This window comes from Rhinatrema bivittatum, chromosome 16 (assembly GCF_901001135.1).
Source record: "Rhinatrema bivittatum chromosome 16, aRhiBiv1.1, whole genome shotgun sequence".
Classification (NCBI taxonomy): Eukaryota; Metazoa; Chordata; class Amphibia; order Gymnophiona; family Rhinatrematidae; genus Rhinatrema; species Rhinatrema bivittatum.
This window is the reverse complement of record NC_042630.1, coordinates 28223070-28233697: the sequence shown is the minus strand read 5'-3', so window position 1 is coordinate 28233697 and position 10628 is coordinate 28223070. Positions and strand designations below refer to the sequence as shown.

Here is a 10628-nt window from a genome sequence, read left to right as displayed (position 1 = left end):
CACTCCACTGCCCACTCCCTTCCACTGAGAAAATTGTCCATTTAATCCTACTCTCTGTTTCCTGATTTTTAACCAGTTTGTAATCCACAAAAGGACATCGCCACTTATCCCATGACTTTTTACTTTTCCTAGAAGCCTCTCATGAGGAACTTTGTCAAACACCTTCTGAAAATCCAAGTACACTACATCTACCAGTTCACCTTTATCCACGTTTATTAACCCCTTCAAAAAAGTGAAGCAGATTTGTGAGGCAAGCCCAGGCTTTCTTAACTGCTTCTCTTCTGTTTATTTGATGATTCTGTCTTCAGAATATTGGAGAATATTATGTTTGAGTTGTAACATGCCTGGAGCTCCTCCCTGGCGCAGCAGCCTTATAAACACGAGAAAGAAGAGAGGAGAGACCCCCAGGCATGCAGGGGGTCTCTCCTGGCTGTGGAATCATTGGGACAGGTTTGGGAAGCAGGAGAAGGTTGCAGAGGGGCAGAGGACGCTTGTGGCAGGACAAGTCTTTCAGAGGTGTTCTGCCTTCCTTCTAGGGGTGCTGGCCCTGGCCTCAACCTTTCCTGGGGTTTTTCGGGTGCCTGCCTAATCCCCCAGTCTCCAGTCGTTGTCCCAGATGTTCCCCCTGCTGTTGGCGGATTGGGTGGCACAAGTGTCTGGGACTAGTAGCTTTATTTAGCAGTGAAGGGGCAGAGATCTCTCCCAGTACATGACAGATGGGGGGTGTACTGGTTCCTGTCTCCCCACTACAGCAGTACATTGGACCAGCTGCCCACGGAGTCCAACGCGGGGGACATGGTAAAAGCCCACTTGGTTACTAGCAGGCACGCGGTGGTAAGGATCCTCGCTGCCAGGGAACAGAGACAAACTTTACAAAAATGCAACAAGAATGCAACCATTATTTACAAAAGAAAAAAGCACCGGAGGTGGGATTTTTATTCAACAGCATTTTCACACAGCTCGCGCCTGCAGGTTCTCCTCCACTCAGGAGGTCATGCACATTCTTACCCCAGTACCTAAGGCGGGAGGAGAACGGGACCCAGACGGGGGCAAGAGGATGGGAACTGCAGTGAGGCTACGGCTTGGGCCAGAAAGACTTTAAAGCCGGGCTCTCACGCTGGCGGGGGGCGCTGCTGGGCCACGCGTGCTCTGTTATAAACCCAGATTCCTTCCCGCCTCACGGGCTGCAGAACGTCAGTGATGCTCAGGCCCAGTCTGCTTTCCAGAGAGCTGGGATGGGCGGAGACCAGGAACCAGACTGCTCCTTGCAGCCCTGGGCTGAGACCAGACCTAGGTTAGTAAGCAGAGGTTGAGCAGCTGGAACCTGGAGAGCAGAGATGTGTGCGTCCCCCCAGAGGGACAGCAAGAAGCCCCACTCCGGCCAAGGGACAGGAAGAAGCCCTGGGCCATTACCCTCAGAGGAACAATAGCACCTCTTAGCACTACGCTCTCCTCTTCCTCTACCCCACAGCTGCACTTTTATCCACAAGAGCGCAGGGCAGCATAAACAGAGCATGGCGCCAGCCACGGAAACGGCACAATCCTGTCACCCATGGCAGTGCCTGGGCCAGAAAGCCAGGCTTCCCCCGACTAAAGAAAGGCACCTGCGGCTGCTTCTAATGCCCCCGCCCCCTGGCCAGGGAAAATAGCTTTACCTCTCTCACAAAGGGCACATAGCCCTAAACCATAGCAGGCCACAAGGGTTACAGGTGGAGAGCGGGGGGATTGCTGGGAGAAGGTCCAGGCCAAAAGCTTCAAGAAGACTCAGTAACATTTTATTTTTAAAGAGAGAATCAACTTGCCTCAGAGTAACCAGGGGGGTATACGACAGGGAGAACAGTTAACAGGGGGGGGGGGGGAAGGTGTAACAGGCCTGCCCCTCTATATCCCTTCCTTAAAGGTGACAGAAGATTAGAGCTGCCTCGTGCTGGAGGGGAGGGAGGGAGTGTCCTTTTGTGAGAAAGGTTAGTCCTGCCCTTCCGAGAGCAGCCCCTGCTAAGAGACTGCTTCTGTCTTCCTCAGCCCAGCCGAGGCGCCCTTTCACTTCTGCCGCTTGTAGATCTTCTGGACTAAGTTCAGGAAGATTTCCTTGGACAGGGCGTTGGCGTGGAGGGCGATCAGCAGCTGCAGCTGCTGGTAGCTCTGCTCCTCGTACAGGTGGTAGAGAGCTGGCAGGGCCAGGTCCTCGTACAGCTGCCTCACCTTACGGACCTTGGCTGCGTCACGCTGGCCATAGTTCTCCTGAAAACACAGACAGACAGACGGGCAAGCTCTGTTCAAGAGGTGGAATTGGGACCCGGTGCCTAACTCGGGGGGCGGAGAGGGCTGGCGACAGTGCTCAGAGGAGTTTAACCACTGCCGCGCTTCACCTCAGCCGCACAGGTGATAGGCCCCCCACCCTTACCTCTAGAATCTGTCGCTGCTCAGGGCTCACAGCTTTCAAGGCCTGTACCACCAGCCAGCTGCACTTGTTGTCCTCTATATCGGTACCAATCTTTCCCGTCACACTAGGGTCACCGTAACAGTCAAGGAAGTCATCCTGGGAGCAGAGAGAAACAGACAAGACACTAACACCGGCAGCAGCGCTGTGTTCTTCACCGATCTGTGCCTGTGACCAAAGCAGGTAGCTACAGGGCTCACCTCAATACCCAGTGCATTAACATCCCCCCTCCCTCGCTTGTTTATACCCACATCTTCTGCCAGCCCCGTACCTGGATCTGGAAGAACTCCCCCATCTCCAGCAGGATGGTTCTGGCGTGCTCATGTTCCTCATCGCTGTCAATGCCAGCCTGGAGAAATAAAACCGGAAACTCTCATCATGCACAGCTTGCAGCCTAGTGACTATCCCACAGCACCTCCTGCTGGGAGAGGCTGGGACTGCAGGAGCGCTCAGCTCCCCCTTCCCCAGCCAGCATGCCCGCACCATTCCCTACAGCACCTCCCGCTGGGAGAAACAGGGGCTGCAGCAGCAGCAGCTCTGAGCTCCCACCCAGCACTGCTGCTGGGAAAAGTCACTGTAGGAGCTGAGATCTCACCCCCATCGCCAGTGTTCCTGCCCCATTCCCTATAGCAGGGTCCGCTGACAGCCGGTACATCTTCTCTCTTCAGCCACCGCAGAGCCACTGTCAGGCAACTGGTGACAAGAGCCACAAGATCGTCCCTGCGGCAGCACGAGACGAGGTTTGGCTAAACCCAACTCCTGCTGCCCATGGCGCGATGCTGTAGGCCCCAGGGTAGGTGGGATGCCATTGATCAGATTGGTGAGCGGGGGGGGGGGGGGGTTTGGTTGATCCCTGCCCGATCCGGTATTTTAAACTGGGGGGGGGGGGGGGGGTCACACTTGCCACCCTGTAGCGACAGCTATGGGCTGGGGATTCACCGCATCCCTTGAAATGCCCTGGCCGCACGCCCCCGTGAGCTCCTCCACCAGTCCCAGGAGCCCTGCATGGCTGCCAGGCCTTCGGTTTTTTTCCCAGAGGCGTCCCCACCGACTCACCATGTACATGGCCGCAGCCACAGGCAGATAGAAGGAGTAGAAAGCCGTCTTGTATTTAACGATGGTCTTGTACCTGAAAACAGAAACCAGTCAAGTTTAAAGGAGGCCGGCAGCTACCATGCAAAGCACTCGGGGATCCCCCTGCACTGGGGCCATGGACCGCTCACCTCTGCTCGGTGAATCGGCTCAAATCGATCTTTTCAGGCTGAGCTGTAATGAGATCCAGTGCCTGGCCCAGTTCCGTCTGATAGGAGGTCTTGGAGGGGGGAGAAACGGAGAGATCCTGAAAGTGAGAGGCACGGTGCCCTGAACCCTCCCCCCACCCCCCAGGAAAAACCCTGCTCAAATAGCTGCGTGCCGCACGCTGCCGGTGCCAGGGACCACAAGGACAACCCAAAACACCAGCACCCTGGAGCGCCCACCCTGATACAGCAGTAACGCAAGGCCAGCCAAGGGTGGGCAGTGGTGCCGCGACCTGGAAGACTGGCACCCTAGTCTCATGACACAAAAAATCCGAACCCCAGGCTGGAGAGCCCTGAAAACCCCAAGGCCGAACCCACAGACTCATAAGCTAAAAGTTCAAGGAGCATCCGAGGGGGGGAGGGGGGGTGCCTCCGCGCTCACCTGTAGAAAGAGCTCCAGCAGGTTGAGATAGTAGGGCTGCTCCCGGCAGTACTTCTTCAACAGGCGGTAGATGGAGGCCTCCAACAGGAAAGCGTCGTTCACTGCATCCAGCCCCACGCCTTCCTGGGGAGGGAAAGAAACCCAGACGATAGCAAGGGCTGCCCTCTACATCCCCAGCACAGATATCCAAAGAGACTACCCCCCCCCCCCCCCCGCCCTCGGTGTTACAGGTTGTGTCCCCCCCACCCCCATCACCTTCTTATACCAGCAAGGATGGCCGCGTCGGGTCTCGGAATAGTCCATGATGTCATCAGCCACCAGGAAGAAGGCTTGAAGCTAGGGGAGCAGGAAAAAAACCAAACCCAGACATCAGTGAGGAAGCAGAGCAGACGAGAGCCCCAGCTCCTCCCGGTATCTGCATCTTATTACAGACCGCGGCATGCTTCCCTGCCCCAGCACGTTCTCGCTTTCTGTGGAACGAAGGACAAATATCCCCATAGCAGGAGACTTCTCCCTGCCCCCCCCCCCCACCCCCGAGCCATTCCAGGCAGGTAAGGGGATGGCGCGTCTCACCAGCTCGATGCACCAGCCCACAGCCAAAGCTCGCTGGAAGTTTTCTCCTTTCTGTACATCGGGTCCCACCAACTCCCGGAAGGAAGCCACGACGGTTAAGCCCCGGTTGTATTTGCCCCCTGGGGTGTTGTATTCCAGCACCTGTAGGAGGAGGAGGAGAGGACGCGGTTACTCAGAGAGCATACAGGCTGCCTCGCTTCTCGGCAAGGGAGGGGGGGGGGGGGGAGAAGCACACGCAGGACCAGACAAGTTTATAGCCTCTGAGTGATCAGTCAGGGAATGATGCCTCCGGTTCAAAATGGGGCTACAGGAAACTAGAGGGCACAGCCCCCAACACAGCTCCTCTTAAGTGCCTGCTGCTCCGAACCAGTGTAGCAGGTTCTTATGTTCACATTCTGGGTACCACGGATCAGCCCAGACTCCTGTGTTTTGCCTCCCTGCCAGCAGATGGAGACAGAGAAAGTTTCACCGACATCGCCTCTTAACCAGGTGTGCCACCTGCAGTCCCTCAGTATTGACCTGTACCCAAGCCAAGATGGAAAATGTCCCCAAAACTCAGTAACCAAACATCTCCTGCCAAACGAGCAGCAGGAAGAGAAAAGCACTAAATCTGAACGAGCCTTACAACCAAAACGAAAAAGGCACGTACAGCCATCACCTGAGCCTGAAATGCCAATGGAAATACTTCAGATTATGTACAAAAACCACAGTTCGAGCGGACTCTCCAAACCCGGGCAAGACTCTGGAGTGATCTGTGGTACTGCAGGCAAGAACCTTTCCCTGGTCGTACCCGGATCAGTCCAGACTCCTGGGCTGTCCCAAAGCTTCCCTAAACCGGGTGGGATTGCGAGAGTCCCGCTCGAAGTACACGGTATCCTCTTATCTTTTTTCTTTACTCCCTTCAGTCTGCAGGTTCTGCACCACCTTTCATCTGCTGGAGACAGAGAAATACTCAGGGACTGCTGGTGGCACCTCATGTTAAGTGTCAGTAAAACTCTCTCTGTCTCCATCTGCTGGAAGGGAGGCAAAACCCAGGAGTCTGGACTGATCTGGGTCCGTACAGGGAAATATATTGTATGTCTCCCTTTCTTGATGGGTGGCACGTATCCTGAAGGCCATAAAAGAATTTATAGCTGGGGTTTCTCATTTCCCTTTCCTGAGTCCCCAAGCTGTGGGGGTGAACGCTAACCTTCTTGGCCCAGGCAGTGGTGTTCTCCCATGTATGTGCGTTACCATAGCTCTTCGGGACAGGTACACTTAAGCCAGGCAGGACTCACTGTTCAAATTAAATTTTACTGAAATGCCTTGTAAAAGAATCAATAGTTTCAAAACAAAGTATCCAGAAACTTCCAGCGTTCTCAGATTTGCATGAGACAGAATTTGAATAATTCTGTGGAAATGTCCCTCCAGGAAGGGGCTTGGAACATGGGTATCCTCCACGGTAAGGAAAGATGAGGAATCCCAACCGTGACCGGATCCCTTCCCCCAGTACCGGAGGTCCACGTTGAATCCTGAACTTCACCTGGCAGCATCAAGGGGTGGAAACTCCGCTTGGGGGCTTCCTGATGTTTCTCCCCTCGATTCCGCTTCAAAAAGACAGAAGCTGACCTCCCAGAAGCAACGGCCTACGCCGGAAACAGTTACCAACGTCTCCAGTTCAGGGGGGGGGGGGAACGAGGCCGGGGGCAGAAAAGTCTCCCTTTCCTCTAAGATGGAAAAATACAAAACTTGCAAAACCGTGAATCAAGGTCTCTTCTCACAGCTGGGGGCTGCAACCTCCTCTTATGCTGGTCAAAAAGGTGGAGAGTCCCTCCGGCCAGGAATGGACCAGGTCAAAAATGTAGAAAACCAGAAAAATATCCCTCATCCTTCCAGCTCTGTTACAGGAACTGGCAAGGCCTATGGCTCTCTGCTCCTATGTCAGCCTGGGTGCCTAACTCAGAAAGCACACATGAACACAACCTTCCCTTCTGAAAGCAAACTACATCTGCACTCCTCTCTTCTAAACTTAGCCCCCCCGTGCCTAAGGGACATCCAATTCCAGACAAACTCTGGGGGAGATGCTGTAATGAATGGGTTGTGGTGCCAGGTCTGGTGAGGAGACCAGCTGAAGTTGGAAGAAGCCATGAGCCACATACCCACGAGGACTGGGAATGTCATTCATATGCATGTCTTGGACAGTATCGGGGAGTCAATGACACTACCACCACTACCATGCTGCATGTGTAAATAATGATATAAAGTGTACACCCCCTGCAGCTGACTACCCAAGGGCTGGGACTAGGGACATCTAGTGGAGACCCCAAGGGGTTTTCCTTGTTAAGCACAGGCAACATTAATTAAAAGCCACCACATTCCTGTTCAGCTCAGGATTTTTGACATTCCTGACCCTCCTATCAGGGTTACTTTTCCCATCCCACTTCCCCAGTTTCACATCCAGTTTTTTTCGGGTTTGTTTTTTTTTTTGAGGGGGGGGTTTAGTACCATTACACCACACCACCCCCTCCCCAAGGGTGCTCTCACCTCTTTCAGCCGCGCAATGGCATCTCCCACCTCAGGGTGCTGGAGCCCATCCGCCGTGAGATCCCGAACGATCTGCTGGAAAAAAACAACAAACTCCTGCCTGTCGGCCGCAGCCTGCTGCTTCCCATCACCGCTCATCCTCGACACCTAGAACAGAGACAGCAGATGACTGGGTTACCTGGGTTGTAATTGGACTCTGGGTATACTCAGCAGCAAGGGCTCCCTTCTAGCCTCTAACAGAATGCCAGGACAGGTTAGGCTCGCTGTCTTACCTGGAGGGCTACTATATGACTTAGCCCCAGGTGGCCACATATTACATCTATTAAGAGTTCTCTGCCCTAACTCTTCCTCTGTTGGTTTCTCTGGTCAAGGCAGGACATGTCATACCATACCCCCCTCGCAGAACACCTTGATCTGTCTTTAGAGGGGGTGGGTCAGAAGAGAGCTTCAGACACAGATCTGCATGAATCAAAAATAACATTCAAGCATGGTGCAAAGAGCTAACGCAGGCAAACACGATCCAGGGGCCAGATGGGCTGGCCACAGGCAGCAGGAACCTAATATACTTTACAGGGCACTGCATACAGAAAGCCACGTGTGTACTCAGCATGACTGCGTGGGCAGGGGCGACACAATGTTTAATAGACTGGTCCCTCTTTACAACAGCCAGAGCATCAAGTCTGCCACAGCTATGACCTGTGGTGGAAAAACTCTCTGAAAACCTGGACCGGTAGCTAACAATTTTCTCCCAAATAAACTGGTTAGTATTTTTGCTTTGCTCTGTGTTTTTTTGCTTATTTTGTTGGTTTAAATTTTTTTTTATTTCTCTTATTTTGTTCATTTTTTTCACTTTTTTTGCCTTTGTTCCCCGCCACCCTCTTTCCACCCTACCCCCTTTCCTCCCCTCGTCCATCACCTCTTTTGATGGCCAGGGACGGTGGTGGCAGCAAAGTCGCTCCCCAGCCCAGGTCAGCGGTGGTGGCAGCGGTAGCAGCGGTGTCTTTTGCCAGACCTGCACCGGTAGTAGCAGCAGCTCCCGTCGGGCTCGGGATGGTGTTGGGCGCCAGGCCCCAACATCTAGGTGCCCGGGTGACCTGGCGCCTGGAATTCTTACAGCCCTGGCTATGATGATATAGGAGACTTTTTTTTTTTTCGGGGGGGGGGGGGGGGGAACTCGAGGTAGTTACAAGTTTCTTATGAAGATGGATCTCCCTATAAACCAACCACAGCTGAGTAAATGGGAGTAGGACGGAGAACTCTTACTCCCTTAGCGTTAGTATCAGAGGGGGAAGGTTAGAGGTTTCACTCCCTAAGGCAGGCCAGAAGGCTCCCAACCCCTTGAGACAGATTTTGGGGGGGAGAAGTAGTGCGATTAGAAGACTCACTCCTGGGCTACAGTTGGGTAGGGGACTCTCGCCCCAGTGCGAAGGGATCAATGGAGACCGGGGTATGGGACTCTCACGCCACCATCACCACTCCCCCGGGATGAGATAGGTGGGACAGGTTTGGGGGTACACTCTCCCCTTTCGGGATGGGATCAGAAATGAGATGGGGGTGGGGGGGAGACTCGCGCCCCGTATGATGGGATCAGCGTGGCAAAGGTTGGAGAGGAACTTTCATCCCACGAGATGGAGTCGGGGGGACTCTCGAGTCCCCCCCTCCCCCGGGATCAGAAGATACAAGCTGGAGGCACTAACCCCCTTGGGGTAGGGACCAGGGTAAGGGACTCTTGCCCCTCGGAGTGGAATCAGTGGAGGAGCCGGGATAAAGGACTCCAGTTCTTACCTCGTCCCTGCTCTGCCCACAGTTGATACTCCTCCTCCGCCCCTGCTCTTTAAAACCCTGCTCCTGCCCCCGCGCGCGCCGCGCTGGGACTTGTAGTCTACTCCTGCGCTCCTCCCTGCGCTGTCGCGCCTGTGCTTCACTAGCCGGGACTACACTTCCCACTGTGCACTGGGGCGGCCTGTCCCCGCCACAGACGTGCCTTTCGGCCGGCGTTTCGGGTAAATGTCACAAACTCCGATTGGCCAAGCCAATCGCGCGAGGATGGGCTCTGAGAGCAGCAGTCAATAGGAAAGTGATGAAGGCGGAGCTAGGGGGCAGTGAAGCAATATGATTGGTCCCCGGTGAAATTAGCCGAGTGAGATCAGGGGACGTCTGTCATCTCTACTGTAAACATGCAAAAGACTTTAGTGGCACTGATTGAAAAAAAAAAAAAAGCAGCCTAGGGACGGGCAGAGACTTGTCACGTTACAGAGAACTGCATTCCGGTGCATTTCTCCTTATGAAGCTGCTTGCTGATATTCAGTATGTTTGTTACTCAGCGCATCATTGTGCTCGAACCCACGTGCTAAGGTTTAGGATTGTCAGTGCTAGCAAACAGGGGTGATCCGGGCCTGGTTTTGCCCCGTTGCAAGCATGGAGTTGTAGTTCTAGTTATCTATGGGGGAGTCAGCTCGCGGATTTTTGGGAACAATGCCTTGAAACAGGTTCATGGGGCAATCAGAGCTACAAATCCCTGCAAAACCAGGACCGGATCAGCCTGTTTGGTTGATCTGGGATGAGTTAACAACCCTAAAGTTGGAAGTGCTCCACAAACCCTCCACCTCCTCTCTGGGCCCCAGGGTGGGATGGGGGCATCGCTCTATTGATATCCTTTAGTGGGTTTAGAATCTGGAAGCCATGTCGAATCCCTTCCCTCGCCCATCAGCCCTCAACCACCTCATTCCAGGCCTCCTTCATGCTGTGCTCAGTCAGCTCTTTGCCTGATTCTTCCCAACAGCTTTCCCAGTATTCCCCGTGCTGCTCTTCTCCCACAGGACTGTCGAGTGACCCAGTTCTAGACGGCAGATTTATTTCTGACACCTCCTTCCCATCCCAGTGCATTCTGGTACCTGCAGCAGCACCAGTTCCAAATGTGGAACGAGGGGCTACAAATATCAGAATGCACTGAGATGCAGGTTCAAAAACCAGACCTGGTCTAAAGTCTCCCTCCTGCACTGTGTCACTTGGCAGCTCTGAAATTGTGTTATTTGTGGCCTACATAATGTAAGGTACTAAACATTTCTTTTGTTTTACATTTCTTTATTTATACGTTTTTAGACTGCTATACAGCAGTTTCAACATAATCAAAAGACATCAGCCTAGGCACTGAATTACATAAGCTGGGGTCTTCTACCTCCCTCCATACTAGAGTCCCTTTGTCTCTATCCCATACTCTCCAACTTCTGCCACCGTTTTGGTTCCTATAACTGTGGCTGGAAGGCTGTGCCAGGAATAAGAACATAAGAACATAAGAAAATGCCATACTGGGTCAGACCAAGGGTCCATCAAGCCCAGCATCCTGTTTCCAACAGTGGCCAATCCAGGCCATAAGAACCTGGCAAGTACCCAAAAACTAAGTCTATTCCAT

General features: G+C 53.6%; 1 protein-coding gene across 3 annotated transcripts; it reads right to left on the bottom strand.

Annotated features, from left to right (window-relative positions):
* Positions 1-898: 898 nt before the first annotated feature.
* Positions 899-9063, bottom strand: FDPS (farnesyl diphosphate synthase). Of its 3 annotated transcripts, none has more exons than XM_029580323.1 (10): positions 9002-9063; positions 7217-7363; positions 4694-4834; positions 4376-4456; positions 4121-4243; positions 3664-3752; positions 3497-3569; positions 2712-2789; positions 2405-2539; positions 899-2241 (listed from the first exon to the last, which is right to left on the bottom strand). In XM_029580323.1, exons 2-10 carry the CDS (start codon positions 7352-7354, stop codon positions 2041-2043), a joined length of 1059 nt encoding a protein of 352 aa, XP_029436183.1. In that variant the 5' UTR covers positions 7355-7363; positions 9002-9063; the 3' UTR covers positions 899-2040. The 3 variants fall into 3 exon arrangements, with proteins under 3 accessions (XP_029436183.1, XP_029436184.1, XP_029436185.1); XM_029580324.1 differs by lacking the exon at positions 9002-9063 and adding an exon at positions 8133-8995; XM_029580325.1 differs by lacking the exon at positions 9002-9063 and adding an exon at positions 7489-7682.
* Between the last annotated feature and the right edge of the window lie 1565 nt (positions 9064-10628).

Excerpts from the sequence above, each read along its gene's own strand:
- FDPS (XM_029580323.1), bottom strand. The coding sequence starts at position 7,354 with ATGAGCGGTGATGGGAAGCAGCAGGCTGCGGCCGACAGGCAGGAGTTT. Across the intron at positions 4,835-7,216 it reads CCATTGCGCGGCTGAAAGAG|GTGCTGGAATACAACACCCC; the intron begins GTGAGAGCACCC and ends CTCCTCCTACAG. Across the intron at positions 4,457-4,693 it reads TGGGCTGGTGCATCGAGCTG|CTTCAAGCCTTCTTCCTGGT; the intron begins GTGAGACGCGCC and ends CTGCTCCCCTAG.